We start from the raw sequence: 18,242 nt of genomic DNA, 5'->3' as shown, positions 1-18,242 counted from the left end.
TCGTCCATTTGCGTTACCGTTGGAGAAATTGTAGTGATTGCTTCCAGTCAAACATCGGAACGGAAAAAGGTACAAAAACAGAGGAAAGAACCTTCAAAATCACAATATACGCTACAGTTATTGCAGCTTGTATAAAACCAATCTGATTAAAATCCGATGTAGATGTCGGCTAATCGTTCATTGCTATTTTACTTTCGTTATTGTGCGTGAATTGACCTGCGTGGTACATGTTTGATCGCCTCCTCTACCGATCAGGACAAAAACGTAAACATGTACCACGAAGGTCAATTCAGGCAAAATAACGAAGGTAAAATAGCAATGAACGATTAGCCGACATCTACATCGGATTTTAATCAGATCGGTATAAGACATGGTATGATGAGTGAACCACGTAAACGTTACATGGAAGGCCAATTCATTGAAGGGGTGGGCGGTGTGGTACATCAATCACAATAACAATATTTATGATTCGTTGCCGACTTCAATGGGTTTTTTTTATACACTGATGGTCCTGAATGAAGAATAGCAAGCTAACCAAAGTGTGATAGTAAAGTTGAGTATATCAATACACATATGTTTATGCCAACTTATAACCAGTACATGAAATGGTTTTTTCCGGACAAAGTTTTATGATTTCACCCGTGGTGCTACACCACTGTTCTAATAAACAAGAAAGGCCTAAGTATGCGGCGACATCAGTTACAATATAAACATGTGGCTTGGTAATTGTCGACCGAACTCTCAATATTGCAATGACTGTAGCTGGAAGCTGTTCAATCTGATTAAAATCCGATGTAGATGTCGGCTAATCGTTCATTGCTATTTTACCTTCGTTATTTTGCCTGATATTATTTTTCTTGGTACATGTTTACATTTTTCAGCCTGATCGTAGAGGAGGCGATCAGGCAGGCTAAAAATGTAAACATGTACCAAGAAGGTCAATTCAGGCAAAATAACGAAGGTAAAATAGCAATGAACGATCAGCCAACATCTACATCGGATTTTAATCAGATTGGAAGCTGTTGTCAGATTTGTAATTTTCTAATCGTTCTTTTGTCCAGCAACAGACACCAGTAAGGTAAAGAAATATGTTTATCATGTCTACATCAGGTATATTTCGAAGGTCATCCGTCCAACTTTCAATGTTTCCGCTGTCGATTAGTAATCTTTTGATGCCCGACATCCACTTTTCGTCTCCTCTTCCGTTCTCTCAGAAAATTATCATTTTCTAGTGTTTCAAGACCAAGGTTGACAGCATTTCTGGCGATATCTAGTAGATTTAGAAGTAGTAATTTTCCACTCTTTTATGAATGCACGGGGTTCTTTTACGCCCATTTTGTTGACAGCTTCATACATCGCCATACTATTTATGATGCCATGACGAAAATTCTGGCCCTCACTTTGTCAGATATGGTGCGCCCTCTCGCGATACTTTCCTGCGAAACAACCGGAAGTTCGATAACCGGAATACGCCGTATTGCATCGATGTAAGTATTGGATGTATTTGTCTGTAGGGTACACTCACCTTCTTATTACCCAGAGTAGAATAACAAGAGAGGAATGCGATATAAAGAGAGGAACATACTTTCCAGAAATTGCCGTCTGTGTGTGTGGTTTCCAACTGATACATGTATACCTGATGCAAAATTGACACAAAAGTCATTAAGTGAAACGTATGAGCAGCTGTAGTAATTTGGAGCTGTGACATCCAAAGAGAAAAGGGCCTTGAAAATAGATGACTTTATTTCAAAAATAATTGTCTCATTGTAATCAATCTAGTATCTGTCAATTTAGTCAAAAGACTTTATTATACGAAGTGCATATGTATCATATTTAAGTCATTTATCAAAAACCCAGGATCTGTCGCTAATGGAGTATTTCCTCATCTATAATGGTACAGATGTATTGTCTCCCTGCCGTTTTCTTTTTGTACTGCTGAACAGAGAACCCTTTTTATGCTACTGATTATGAAGTATGTATCGTGCTGGCGTACTTAATGCAGTTTTTGTTTGTGATAAATGGTGGAGGCTCGAAATTTTAGACACTTTGTGGATGAAGATAAAATTTTGTTGCGCAAGGTTTTTGGATTTGATTTTTTTTCAGAAGTTGAGCAAAAAAGTTCAAAGTTAAAGATAAAGTAAATTAAATTGTGGACTCTCACCTTCACTGCTTCAGTCCTTTTGTACATTACAATATTTTTGTTCAAGATTTTGTCAAAATTGGCACACATGCAAAAAATTATTTTGGAAGAGATTTTTCAAAAATTTAGTTAAAAAATCACAAGTAGAGAGACATGTCATAAAAGTACAAGTAATAGAGAAGAGAATTACAGAGTTGTTTTATTGAAGAAGAAAAAGGAAAGATTTTTTTCTGCTTCCTCGTTAATTGTTAAGATTGGATTTATTTGATGAAGACATATTTATGTTTTCTTAAGTTGATTGAGAAAATCAAAATCTTAAGTAATTGTACGATAAATTACAAAAAAATGAAAAAAAAGTTGATGAGTTCGATTTAGCGGGAAGACATGTTCGACAACTTGCATGATACATGTGCCAGTGAAATTGTTACAATTGTTACTGTAGTGTAACAACATCTTGAATCTGTCACAATTTCTGGTTATACATGAACAGACCATTTCCACTGATGTAAATTAATCGTAAGTTCACTCGGAGCGTTTGTCAGATCAAAATTGAAGTCTATTGTCAAAAAAATGTGAGCTGAGTGCGTTTGTGAAATCTACCTGTCATAAAACGAAGTGTGTACACGCCACGGGGGAGATATACTTTTCACACATCAATTGATACTATGCTTACAGAAAATATCTTGTTCACAACGGTTTATGGTTCGTAGCATTTTCCTTCAAAAATCACACTTCATGAAACACTTACTTGGAGAAGGCAAGGAAACGTTAGTCTACCATCAACATTTCCTCTGAAAACCAACCTTTAGATGGGCATTTGCTCTGGAAAAGTTCACAGTGTGGTTCCGGTACAATTATTCTAAAATTATGTATGGCAATAACCAGGTACCAAAATACCTGTACATGTAGTTCAAAATTGCCCAACCACTTGTACCAACTGGCAATTAATCTAATGCTAAGGCACTTGTGCATGTGGTTAAAAGCGTTCTACATCTAGCCAATATCAGATGCTGTAACTTTCAACCTTTCAAGTGAATGTAAGTTTAATTTCCAATTTTTCGTGTGTTTTTTAGGAGTGTACATCAATATCTTGACTTATGATGTAACATTAAAATTTACCATGTGAAAAAAAGTCGTACATGTTTCAACAGATTAGACAGGATTTACTTTCTTTTTTGAATGACTTGACAACACACAACTACAACGTTTGTTCTGTGATCTAAACAATACACCCAAAGTGTTCAAAATCAGCATTTCGTTTTCACCATGTTTTCTTTCGTGCAGGTAAAGTCACAAAATATGCAAAGAAGCGAAGTTAGGAAAAATGAAATTTAAAGAAAGAGGGACATTTTAGTGCATACACTATACACGGTATACACTATACACGGTATGTACATGTAGGACTCGGAGCAACCAACTCACTTGTATAAACTGTATTTTGACTGGGGTTGAAATTTGCATAACAAAAGAAAACATTATGTAAATTCATCATCATTTTCAAGAAATCGTAGTTTGAAACCCCCGCTTTATAATATTGCTGATAGAATTCTGTATATTTTTCAAAGAAAGTGTTACTTTTAACAAAAAAAAATGGGGCATTTTGGATGGAGCAAAAACACATTCAACTACCATGTAGTTTGGTGATAGACAAGAACAGAATCTCATGTTTATTGTCTACAGTTTGACAGAAGATTGAAGTTTGATGACGTTGTCAATATCCTTCATCAAGGATTTTAATGTAATGTAACCTTTTCGTGCCAAATGCATCTTGACACGGTAATTTAGAGGCGAATTTCAATTTCTATGAACATGCAGGAAAGGAAATTGCTTGTGTATTGCTATTTATATATCTTTTCATTCAGCCAGTCCACAAGAGAGTAGTTCTGAAAGAGGGCCTCTATTACATCAACTTAAGTTAATTTACTTTCCATAATGAATCTTTTCCACAAACCAAGCATTCCCTTACCAAGCCATCAAAATAAATGCTAAATTGAATTCTAGCCGAGATTCCTATAGACCGTGATCGTGGGTTATAGAAAGTCGTTTGTCTTACTTTATGACATTTTTTTTTTATTAGGATAGTGTGGAATCTTGATTCACTGTTACTTTTGTGATGGTGGGGGGGGGGGGGATCCAGTTGCCATGGGAACTAGACACCTTTTCATCCATCACAGTGAGAATCTCGCTGGCAAAAATCACTTTACAGAAATTCCATCACCATGGCAATACAAGTAACAAAATAAATTGTGTTTGGAGATGTCAGCCTGAAGTAATGAATTATTGAATATGTTGATGTTGACATTTGTTGTGATTCATAAAAGCTAAACCATCAGAATTGGTTGCTATACATGTATCTCTGTGGAAATACATGTATGTGATAAATGGTTATTCACTTGAGATTAGTGTTTGTTTGTCTGTTTGTTTGTTTGTTTGTTTGTTTGTTTGTTTGCCCACAAACATTAAGTGGAAGATATGGAAACCTTTCAATGTCGGAGACAAACTGATACAGTGATTGTTGTTTTAATATAAGATGTTCTTTTCAATTGTGGGACTTCAGCTGTTCTGTTTTAATACCCAATTACATGTACAATGTCAGTGGTTGATGGATTGATTGATTGATTAATTGATTGATTTATTGAGTGATTGATTGATTTATTGATTGACTGATTGACTGATCAATTGGTTGATTGAGTGAGTGAGTGAGTGAGTGAGTGAGTAAGTATTTGATTGATTGATTGATTGATTGATTGATTGATTGATTGAGTCATACATTAAATTTGTAAAAAAAATTCCAAGCACACTACATGTACATGTACATTTCATATTTGTATCAAATTATTCAGTCAGGAGGAGACTGTCAATTACCGATAGCATAACTAATTTATTTATGTTTACTGAGGAATATTATATTATGTAGTAATTAGTAATTAAGATTTATGATTTTTGCCATGATAAATTTGATGTCAATTACAGTGTAGTGTTGTTTGATCCCTGAGTTGTATTAACAATATAACTAATACATCAACACCTGAAGGATGTGTGTTATTTCAAAATTGTGTCAGGTTTTGTGTTTTGCGACAGGTGAATACAGTGTCGATGAAGAACAGAGTATGGTGTCGTGGTATATGTGAGTGAAAAGTTAGAGTGAAACACTTTCATTGTAAATGGGATGGTAATGATAGCATAACCTCTGTTGTAATGTCTGGACTCGGTCAACTTTCATGTTACGCCTATTTCAATTCAGGGATACAGTTTTTGTACAAGCATGTAATAACAGTGAGTTGGATTATGGCTGACACATTGTTTTGTATCACATGTAATAGTATCTGTCCCAAAGGATTGCCTAGTATTATTAACCATTACTTTCCAATTTGACCTGGGCCGACTTCGGATCAGCCAAAACTCGCGTCAATTCATCAAACGCGAATTGCACACTGACAAGCCGAATCCGTTGGATGGGAATTCACCAAGAGAGTGATTGATGCCAAGTAGTACTTTGCAGTATATTCTGATGAAAATGGAGACCAGTACGATATCACTTCTGCCGTCTCTGTGAAAAATTTATGGATCAACCACGATGGACAATAAGCCACAATTGGAAATTTATGGAAATAATAAACGATAATATTCTGTCAATATTAATGAGGGATTTAACTTGGAAAGTATATAGTAATATGCTAATTAGCTTCAAATATGAATAAAAATGTGACATATGGCCTGTTAAACTTTATTGTATAACAGACTGACATTGCTTAAAATGTAACGCAATACAGTCATGTTTTATCGTTAATAAAAGTTGAAAAATTGATAGTTTGCGTTTTTATGAGAATTTGAGGCCAATATTGAAAATGAGATTATTATATACAAGATCATATTTTAGGCGAGAGTGAGATAGATTAATATTTCTTAGTGCGGTAAGCGTAAAATTGGAAAATTATTAAAATGTGATATATTTTTTTTAACTACAGTGTCAGTGACAGGTACAAATGTAATAAGCATGCGGGATGGAGAATAAAAGCCAATTAGCTCACTAATTGAAAATGATATTCTTAAGTATATTAAGAAGATACGTCAGTATGTTAGCTGAATGATGTACGAGTTCTGGCCAGGAAAATCACAGGATGTATTTTTTGCGTTTTTGCGTCAATACTTATATTGTTTGTAATGTATCAGCTATGAATTTGATTAAAGTTCTTGAAGATGATCAGGTGGTTGGTACGCTTTCTCCTAGCACCGGTGCAATCATTTCATTATCTATAATGGAAATTGAAAAGAGCTTCACATTTAGAAAAGAAACCCTGATGTTTAGAACGAGCTTTTCATACACTGATGAATGGAACATCGATTTTGTATATACCCAAATGAAACATATTGTCTGTTTGAGGTCATCACTATACATGTACCATTTTATTTTGTGTTGCTTTTCTTTCATGTGCAAATTTTTAGCTCATTCTTTTTTTTTAAGAACAACCATGACTTGAATTGAATTTGTAAAGATGAAACTATTTACTTTTTTTTTTTTTTTTACTAATTTTTTAAATTTTGTAGGATCTAATTACACTTACATTTCGAATTAATTTCAAGCAACATGAACCATTTATTACACCTCATCCAGGTTTTTCATTCCAAAAAATAACAGAAATTATTCACCAGAATAATATATTCCGTGAAAACCGCGAGATTTCTCATTATTTCCATGTTTGTGTTTAATTTGGAAAATAGAATTATGCTTTTGTAGTTACGGAGACATAGTGACTCATTGAGTTAAACAGGAAGTAATTTGTTACTGCTCTGATAAACTGAGTTTCATCAAATAACAGGTCATTCACTTTTTACAGGTTTCGTATGTCTGGTTGTCGTTACATGTCTATTGATGATTAAAATCTGTAATATGAGAATTGCGTTTCACGTACTTGTAGCATCACATCTAGAACATCATCACTTCTGGAACAAAAAAGCACGCAATAACATTTTCGTTATGTCCATCTAAGTTGGACACAAATAATGCTTTAAAAATATATCTGAACGGGCGTTATTTGTAGGCTTGCGTATATAAATCATACAATTTTGAGTGAATGTTTACAGACTACGAGTTCATAGCTACTAATGGGAGGTTTACAAACATGAGTTACACACTAAAATTCAAAACTTTTGTAAGGAGCAAAATGGTAAAACTAAAAGTGAACAGGTCAAACCAAGATTTATATACCTTAGAATTACAAATGATGCTTGCATGGAAAACCATCATATGTTGAATTTTAGTCTTGTTAACATCCCAAAATGTGTGTGTGCACCGGAAGATGTGCATCGCATGACCTCTGAGCTTTAAGTCCATTATCAATCATTCTATCATTATAAAATGCTCGTTCGATAATACAATGTACAAATGTAGTTGGTGTTATACTTGCCACTACTTGTTGATTGCCTTTCGATTGAAATGTACATAGACACTCACCGTACTCTTCATCTGTATTGTATCAGTTTGTTAATTATTCATTTGCAAATTATTTGCTGTGAATTTCCTAGGGAAAGCTTGCGGGTCAGAGAAGTGTAAGAGAGTGACTATGGTGTCAATTCTTTAGAGCTAAGCAAACATATTCCAGCTAATTTTTAATCAAAATTTAACATGCAAATATTTGATGTAAAACCATGGAAGTATCATATAACAGCAAGGTACATTTTTAGCCCCCATGATATTCAAGGTGGCAGATGGGAATTATATTTAATGTTTGCCCACAATACACAGTTGCATGTATGTGTGTAGTTGTGTGTGTATATAAATTTATAATGTGTGTCTGTCTGTCTGTCTGTCTGTCTGTCTGTCTGTCTGTCTGTCTGTCTGTCTGTCTGTTTGAGTGTATGTCTGTCTGTATGTATGTATGTATGTATGTATGTATGTATGTATGTATGTATGTAAGTATGTATGTGTGTCTGTCTGTCTGTATGTGTGTATGTATGTATGTATGTATGTACGTACATACGTACGTACGTATGGACATGTATGTATGTATGTATGTATGTATGTATGTATGTATGTCTGTAAGTATGTATGTGTGTCTGTCTGTATGTATGTGTGTATGTATGTATGTATGTACGTATGTATGTACGTACGTACGTACGTACGTACGTACGTATGTACATGTATGTATGTATGTATGTATGTATGTATGTGTGTGTGTATGTACATTTTGTATGTACGTACGTGTGTACAATGTATGTATGTATGTATGTATGTATGTACATGTATGTATGTATGTAACTACATGTAGTTTTGTGTGTACATGTATGTATGTATGTATGTACAATGTATGTATGTAATAATGTGTATGTAGTTTTGAATGTGTGTAATGTACTACATGTACGTATGTGTTTATGTGTGTGTGTGTGTCTGCATGGGTATATGGAGCAGGGTATACATGTACATGTTCACATGTTTGTACATACATGTACATGTACATCATCCATGTACATATTTTGTATGTGTGTGTGTGTGTGTGTGTGTGTGTGTGTGTGTGTGTGTGTGTGTGTGTGTGTGTATGCTTTCACTGTTTCAGTGGATAGAGTTTGATAACATCTAAACAACACATTACCATTTAATTAATTTGAAACTCAATAATGACATTACCATCATAAAACCTGACATAATTAACGTTTGGCTTATATACCAAGTGTAATAATATTGATATATTAAAATTTCAGCAAATACAGCTATACCTCTTTAAGTTTTCATGGTAATTATAACGGTGGTCTCTTGAGTCAAAGACAGTAACTTTTTTTTATTAAAAAGCTGTTAAATATTTAATTAGTTTCTGATACCAGGCTTTTATGATAATTAAACTTTGGATGATAATTTTGTTTTGTAAAATTCCAAGGTCAGCATATTAAATTTAAAGAAAATATTAATCATACTCGATAATATTCTGTGTATTTTACAACAGGCATTTTCTGCCAAAATTGTTCCAAAATTTTTTTTTGTTTTTCAGAAATGTCATACGACATCTCATTTTTGATGGGATTCCTAGACTTATAGTGTTATCTTCATTTTAGAATAAATATTAAATAATATTATTTATAATGTTAATATAAAAGTCAAAATATTTATTCAAAATTTACGAAATTTTAGAGGGACGGAAAAATGTAGAAATGATATCGGATTATATTATCCTGTCAAAAGTTAGTTTACAAAAACAGGAATTTTGTTTCAAAAATGTTGGTGGGAAAATACACATGTTGAGAAATGTTATGAAAGAAATTTATAGAGAAACGAGAAATTCTGTTCACATGATCTGGATGGGAAACTGCATAAATGGAGATAATAACTAAAATGTGAGAGGATAACAACAATTTGTTTCTAGAGTTTCAAAAAGAAAATATGAAACAAGAAATTCGGTTCAAACAATTTGGTGCGAAAGTGCATACAATGAGATATGTAAAAAAAAAAATTACAGAAAAACAAATAATTCTGTTCAACAAATTTTTGGCGGGAAAATGTGTGCATAAATTAAAGAATTTTTTCAGAAAAACAAGAATTCTTTTCATATCATTTTGGAGGGAAATAAATCGACACGACATAATAACAGACGATAAAATTATCTGCTTGAAGATTTTATACAAAATGTTAAATCTATCTTCAATTAAGAACGTTGTAGTACATTAATATTTTTTTGTTCGTTTTGATATAAAACTAAGTTTTCTTTTCTTTTCTTTTCTTGCGTTGTTACAGGGTGAAGACATATCAACGTTTGGTCTTAGTATGAGCAATACTCCAGACCGTACACAGCAAAACAACACAATTATACCAAACCCTGTCATGCAACATGAGGTAACAAGAAAATAACACTTTTCAACAAAAATTCTGAACTAATTGACATTTAGATTTCTCACAATTTCAAAATACACATCTCCAATTTTACAAACAGTGGAAGGAAGATCTAGGCTAATAGATTTAGTATCATTTTAATAGATTTTGTAATCAATTCTTGCATTCATTTCCAAAAAAAATAAAAAGGATATTTAGAAAGATAATCAAAGCATTTTGAACGTGGCCAGCTAGTTAATCTAAAAAAGGACAATATTGAAATAATCGTAAGAATTAGTTTATATTGTTATTTTTTGTGATTGTGTAACTGTGGCTGTAACTATGGTAACAGCAATGAATGATGATTAATTACTTTAAGTTGCTAATTTCAGAATTATGTGTCCATATAATAGATATAATATGCTTCATCCATTGAAAGAAATTTTGTGTGTAGAATCATCAAATTTCACCTATTATTTGATGAAGCCAATTATACAACAATTTTATCTCATCACAGTTGTTTACTGTAAAATATACTCAACTATTTTTTGGTGTATATTATTTTATTCTTTATATGAAAGTATTAATTGTGTTTTTGAATTGCTGATTTTAGGTCGTAAAAAATGATAATAATTATCTGATGAATGAATTACTGTAGATACGAGTAAAAAAATACAATTTGTTTTTGATCAGTGGGGCAACGGCTTCCTACTACAGGAAGGATGATTCACCTTTGGAAATAATAGTATCATTAAAATATAGACATGAGTCATCGGACAACAACGCCTTGCTTGTATAAAGTTGATTTAAATTGAAATAATGTTGATGAAATTTTTATTTTTTATTTTTGAAGTGGGATAGTCTCATCCAACATCCCGTACCGAAATCCGAAAAAAAAAATATCAAAAAAATTGTGTATAACAGAGAAAAGAGAATTAAAATATGATAAAGTGTGAATTGTAAATTGATATTCTTCGAGCCTTGATAATGTTGTATAATTTGCTTAAAGGTATTGACAGACCCAGGGGTCATGGACCTTGCTCCTGTGCAATATATAAAGTCAGGGAGAAAAAAACTGATCACTTTCAATTATCGCCGAAGGTCATTACCATGAAGTGAATTAGTCACACATGTATTCAAAGGAAATTGGATAAAAAGCAGTAATGGTTCAAATTGATGACAAATAACACAGGTTTTCGGGGGATACGTCGTCATGGTTACAAATGATGTTGTCTATTACTTTGGCAATTACAAGATGATGTTTTCCCTCACAATTTATGGTTATAATAACACGATGGCAATTTGACGAAATAAACACATGTTATCAATAGGTATTATCTGGTGAAATTGATGACATCATTTCATATTCATAAATTGAGGGTAAATCTGAAAGGATGGCGTGGTTTATTTTTGTGTCGAGACCTAATTTCCGTAACAATTTCACATCAGAAGTGAGATGACTTCTATTCAAAAGAAAGATAGATCTGTTTCTATGACAACTCAGGCATGACAGTATGACTGCAACTTTTTTTTTTCACTTTCTCAGAAGAGCTTCATATGTGTAATTTGTAAGAAAATAAATTGGTTTTTGAAAATGAGTAAAGTGATAAGTGTATTGTGCATAAACTGACATGAAAGCCAAACCATGAATACAGGAAGCAGATACTGTTGTACTGTACTGAACTGTGGATCAAAATTAGCCTTGGATTTGCATTGCATTGCATTCCAATCTGTATTAAACATGAAGGCATTCCTGTGCATTGCATAATCGCTTGTAGATTTTGATAGTATTGTTGATATTATAGTAATTGATATACTAATCGAAAATAAAACACACATCGGATGTAAACTGAAGAATCAAGCAAAACATTGTTTTCTTGCCACTCGTGGAAGCTTTCAATATCGCGAATACATGCAAAAAAGAAGATACAATGGTAAAAAAAATTACAAGATAAAAATTAACAAAAAGAAATTCACAAAGCTTGTGTCCTTCAGAATAAGAAAAATTAGAATTTATCAGTTTTATACATCTGAACTCAAGAAAACCCTGTCATGGTAGTATGCAAATTAGTTCATTTGAATATGGTCAGTTTGGCTATTTAAAATATCATGTTTGATATTTGAAAGCACCATGTGCATTTAAGTATGTTTTGATGTGGAAATATTACATTAAATGTAATATTCTAAGGACTAGGTTTGCAAGTACTTTAATTTGCGACTGATTAGAAACGCTCAATATTCAAGGTTTAAACAATATGCAAATGAGCTAATTTGAATGTAACAAAATAATATTTGTTTATGCAAAAGTAGTTAAAAGGGTGGGGATGTTGTATCCAAATACGCAAACAATTTATCTTAAAAGTGACATTAATTATGTAATAAATATATGCAAATTAGCTAATTTGAGTATGATTTGCATGCATTTCAAAAGTAGAATTTCTAGAATAGCGTTTCTGTGCAGTGTAGGCCATATTGTAGTTTGGTAAGAGTTCAGGTAAAGAGAATGTGTAGTAATAAAATTCAATATGAAAAGGATATATGCAAATGAGATCATTTGAATATGATTTACATGCATTTCAAAAGTAGCATTTTTAGAATAGTGTTTCTGTACAGTAGTGCAGGCAATATTGTAGTTTGGTAAGAGTTCAGGTAAAGAGAATGTGTAGTAATAAAACTGTAAGAGAAGTACATATGTTTAAATCACCATGGCTAGCCGTACAGATAGTCGTAGCCTGGGGCAGTAGTCAGAATGGAAGCCTGTATAAATGTCAGAGGAAGCCCTAGTAAACTAACCCTAACAATGCTACAAGATACACCATCTGAAAGGGAGTTTATCATAAATGCGTGTCGTTATTATCAAATAATACGGTCATCATAGTAATTTTGTTCAATTAGAATAGTATGCTTTTGAAAATAGAGGCTTGATTTACCAGTAATAGGAAAGTGTTCGTACCTATAATCAAGTTGTTATTATAAGACAAAATTGCTGTATCTTTTCACATTTTTTTTTCCGTTCCGTATCTACAGTGATATATCATACAGTGTAGTTTTCTACTAAGCTGAAATACACGTATGTAATCGTTTGGTGACTTAAGTCCAGCATACATGTATCTCCTACATTGTACACTTGTAACGTGTGGTTTCATGTTTCAAATTCGTTTCTAGCTCTATGTACTTGAGATTCGATAGTATAAACATAAACGCCATGAAATACTGTAAACCTGGATATTGTCACTAAAGGCTTATTTTGACTTATTTCACTGGAAAACAAAAACACCTTCTTTTACATGAACACAATGTACCAGTCTGGTAAATAGTAAAATGTAATTTTTGAAAACCTGCTGAAAATTGTAAAATCACCAAATTTTCTAGCAGTGAAAATACATGTATCTAGGTTTACAGTATAATTTGGAGCGGGCCCAGGACGACACATTTTCATGTACATGTTCTCTCGTCACAATAAAACGCCACACTACATGTACGTATTTAATAAGCCATTTGGAAGGATTTGAGCTTTTGTGCATGCATTTTTTTGTTCCTTTTAACGTAAATATATGGATTTTAGCATTTTGTGCATGCATTTTTTGTTTCTTTCAACGTAAATATAGGATTTTAGCGTTTTGTGCATGCATTTTTTTTCCGTTCCTTTCGACTTAAGTAGAGTACGAGGTCAAAGCTACGTGTAGTGTGATATTCATGCAGTGTGTTTTGTTTAAGGGTGATAAGTCGATAACATCCACCTTAGTTACATGGTGTTTTAATTTTTATCCTCTAGGTACGGAAATCTATGCCAATACTGTACTACATTTCTCACCTTCCTTTGACAGAGTTCAAAACCTTAAAGTGAAATGTGAAATACTACATAACAGTATTTAAAGTGTCTACATACATGTAGATGAGGATTGGGTTTGATTTTGATTTTTACAATTTTATCACGGCTTCCTTCTTGACAACGCAATGTGAAACAACATACATGTATGCCAAGTCCTTGTTTGTAACTCAGTAAATTGCAAAAGATTAATAAGTATGTAAAATCTTTGTTATTTTACATACAATAACAAACTTTTTTTTATATACACTTTTTGAGTTTTTTGCAATGTAGTGAGTTACAAACACAGACTTTGTCCATGTTTGTTTCACGTTTATTTTTCAAATAGAAAGCCATGATTAAAAGTGTTTTATAAATTAAAAATCACAAATAAATACCCAGTTCTCATCCATGTGGCCCCTTCTAATAACTACATTGGTAGGGCGAAATGTGGATTTCGGAATAAAAAAAGTAGAAATATACACATACAGATGTGTAACTTGTAAGTACTTCAGTCATGAACTAGATTCCATCTAATTTGAAAGCCATATCATAGCATACATACATACATACATACATACATACATACGTACGTACGTACGTACGTACGTACGTACGTACAGTGATTGTAGATTATATAGCTAAAATAATGTAGGCTTGGTGTTTCACTCATGGGATATTATGTTTTTGACACAGAGCTAGACATATTTCAACTCTAGACTAACAATAACAGAGACACAATAAACACAGCAGAATCCTTTACCCAATCACATTGAACAGAGATAAGCATTGTTATTCTTTCACAATGCAGTAAAAACCTGGCTTCTAATGAAAACATTAGTATGGACTTGATGATTTTAATGGCTGGAATTGTTTATTTTCTAACTTTTCAACTTGACTACCTCTTCATCCCCACTGTGCACGGCACATACAATAATTGTTTCTTTTACATTAGAAGTTTTCTGAGGGTGTGTATTAATTGTAATATTGCATGAGTGAAATACCAAGCTTACATCATTTTAGCTGTATGTACTGGCATTGACAAAGAAAAGAAGTACATGCACACTGCAATGATTATATTACTGTATAGGTAGGAATGCCCCAAGGTGGTACTATGAGCTATCAACAATTAATGTCTTCTCACAGGAAATGAAGTGACACTGTCTTGCAAAAAAAAAAAAAAAAAGTAGAAAAAAATCCTGCCATAGAAGATGCGAGTGTGTTTTCTTTACAATTGATGGGATGAGGGTGTCATACGCTTCAATACAAACTCTTTCCCGCCAAAATTTTCCAATTCAAAATTGTGCACTTTTTACTTAGTTGTGATAGTAGATAGGTTCAGCAAGAAAAAAAACCTGATTTGTTTTCATAAATATGACATACTTTTCAACAAGCTCTATCTTACCAAAATTTTTATTCAAAATGTTCATGATTTGATGTAGTCTGCATAAATCTAACTTACATAACACTTTCTATGATTAAATTAGATGGAAGTGTCATTTTATTGGATATAACTGTCAAATTTGAATGCCAAAATTTGTTTGAATTTAATTTTGACATTAAGTGGATTATGTAAATAATAACTGACACTTTTTCCCATTTAAAATTTCATATTTATGGCGTTTGCACAACTTTCACGTCATGCAGTTTGATCAGACAGGACAGAAATTTCTTTTTAATGAACATTAGATGTACTATCACATTTCAATGTCAGAAATTGTTAGAACGCAGAGCTTGATGAAAAGTAAGTTTATTAACAATTGGCTGTGAACACAGAGTAACATTATTCACATTGTTACCTGGCGTTTATATGTACATCAGTGACACGCTCCCTTGCTGTTAGAGTACAGATATAACATTTTATGGCAAATTTTTGTACAAACTTTATAATATTTTTATGTGTTTTGTCAAAGAAAAATGAATGCTTTCTGTTTAAGACAAAATCTCTAACTCCCCCCCTCAAAAAAAAAAAAAAAAATTAATAAAAAATTAATAAAAAATAAATGAATATTAGTAAATTTAAAAAAAAACTGTACCATTTAAAACTTGAGTATTTTTATGATTATTTGCTTATCCTTAAAAATCTGTCGTCACATGTGACATCCGGACATAAAAAGCAGAAAGCAGGGAATTCTAAAAGATATGTAATTGTTAAGTATGTTTAGCTAAACTTCTAAATTGAAATTAAAAATTCTTTAAGCTGAATTTTTTTTATAAAAAATCTAAGAATCGAGCTTTAAGTTACAAGTTTTCCAAGTTGTAAAACGTACAAAGTGACCTTTTCCCCGTTTTACTTAATAATTGAAAATAGTTTCAATGAATATTTTGTACAACTTCAAGGTGAAGCAATTGATTATCTTGTCCAGAATAAAACTTTAAAAGTGTGGATGATGATATTTCCTTCAAGTGCATCGAAGGATATATCACTATCGTTTAGGATTGGTAGGCATTTTGCAGTGATTTGAATACAGAGTGTGTAAGCTCAGTGATGCCTATTGCCGTTATTTTGGCCATGGGGTATTAAAACCACTCTTGTTTATTGGAGGAAATTATAGGAGAACTGATGAGGCTGATACACCTAACTCCATCAAATTAGCCTATAAAGTTTAGTGACCCTCCATAACTCCTGATACAGACAAATTATGAATACAAACACTTGCAGCACACCAGAATGATTAAATAGACAAGGTACCCACTTAATACTCCCTAAGATGATGATAAAATAGACATGGTACCCATTTAATACTCCCTAAGATGATGATAAAATGGATAAGGTATCCATTTAATACTCCCTAAGATGATGATGTAATAGACATGGTACCCATTTAATACTCCCAAAGATGATGATAAAATGGATAAGGTATCCATTTAATACTCCCTAAGATGATGATGTAATAGACATGGTACCCATTTAATACTCCCTAAGATGATGATGAAATGGATAAGGTATCCACTTATCTGTTTCTTAAAGATGTCAATTGAGGACAAGGTACCCATTTAATACTCCCTAAGATGATGATAAAATAGACATGGTACCCATTTAATACTCCCTAAGATGATGATAAAATGGATAAGGTATCCACTTATCCATTTCTTAAAGATGACAATTGAGGACAAGGTACCCACTTAATACTCCCTAAGATGATAAAATGGACAAAGTACCTACTTACAATACTCCCTAGGATGATGATTAAATGAACAAGATACCCACTTTAACGTATTAAAATAATACACCCAAGGTGTCAATTAAATGGAAAATGTACCCACTATAAGATAAATAATGTGCTCAACTCACTTTATTTATTATGATTATGATTAAAATGAAGTTTTGTAAATCATCAAAAAAATAACGTAAATTGTGGCAAAAAGATATTCGGAACATGATAAAGTAAAGCAGCCAACGCCATAGTTTAGTGATAACATTTCCAAACATACTGATGCAGTCATTCCTTCCAGTTTAACAAGTACATGTATGTATGTAAGTAATTTTCTTTTGTGACAAAATATTAAATGTCAGTATATATATTTGTACAGATTCTACTTAATTGGTAATTCATGGTGACATTACTCTGCGCAGGTGAAGAGTTGAGAAAATGAGATATGTCTCTCTGTATATCTTCTAGTGTGGAACAATCAAAATTAAAAAAAAAAAAACCAAGAAAATTAGGTATAACCATTGACCATTCAATCCCATTAGAGAAAATAGTAGCCTGAAGTAATCTGAACAGTGTATCTTCAATCGTTTTGATACACACTACCGTCTCACATTTCTAACAAGATTTGTGTATGGATTAAGTCCAACCTTGCGATATGAATGGGAAATCCCACACCACATTTAATCTTGTATACTTATTCTTTATCGGAGATATACATGTATAAGATTGATTGAACCAACAAGAATGAGATTGAAGGAAGTCACTATCACAGTGAAGTCTCCCTCCCCCCCCCCCAAAAAAAAATTAACACTTTTCAGCTTACTGAGTAAATATCAGTAGTTGTGTTCTTCCGTGCTAAGTTTTTGACCTACTATACATGTATGAAGCTTACTCTGACGTTAATTGATTGGAGATACGTTTGGAGACGTCGTTTGTTAAACTTCTAATAGCCGACATGCTATGACGACATACTGTGTTGTCTTAAAACCAATAGCTGTCTGCAGGGACGAGTCATGTTGTCTCTTCAATGACATGCTACAAATTTTATTTTTCAAAATTTTTCCAAAATGGACAAAAGTGTGGGGGGAAAAATGACCAATGCAAGAGTATTTAAGTAATGTGTACACCGATCAAAAACAATTTTTTTTTCTTTTTTTAGCCTTATATATAAACATAAATTAGTAAATTACTGCAAACCTGGAATATGCTAATTTGTATGTAGCATGTATCTTATCGTTATAGACATATTAAAAATGAATAAGTAAATTAATGAAACGTTTGTGAATATGTGAATCTACCATGCATGAAAAGGAATAAGTGAATTATCAGATACATAGAAAG

The 18,242-nt window shown here is 32.6% G+C and overlaps 1 protein-coding gene across 4 annotated transcripts in view; it reads left to right on the top strand.

Moving 5' to 3' along the window:
- Window positions 1-18,242, top strand: part of LOC144437576 (TOX high mobility group box family member 3-like) — a 132,372-nt gene that overhangs the window by 103,123 nt on the left and 11,007 nt on the right. For 3 of the 4 annotated variants that reach the window (XM_078126541.1, XM_078126539.1, XM_078126540.1), the window contains one exon: window positions 9,864-9,962. The exons of the other annotated variant lie outside the window; for it this stretch is intronic. In XM_078126541.1, the coding sequence (XP_077982667.1) occupies window positions 9,894-9,962 (69 nt within the window). In that variant the 5' untranslated portion in view covers window positions 9,864-9,893. The remainder of the gene's footprint in view (window positions 1-9,863; window positions 9,963-18,242) is intronic. 4 annotated transcript variants of the gene reach the window in all.

This window comes from Glandiceps talaboti, chromosome 7, assembly GCF_964340395.1.
Source record: "Glandiceps talaboti chromosome 7, keGlaTala1.1, whole genome shotgun sequence".
Classification (NCBI taxonomy): domain Eukaryota; kingdom Metazoa; phylum Hemichordata; class Enteropneusta; family Spengelidae; genus Glandiceps; species Glandiceps talaboti.
Note: the sequence above shows the minus strand (reverse complement) of the source record. Positions and strands in the feature narration are given on the sequence as shown.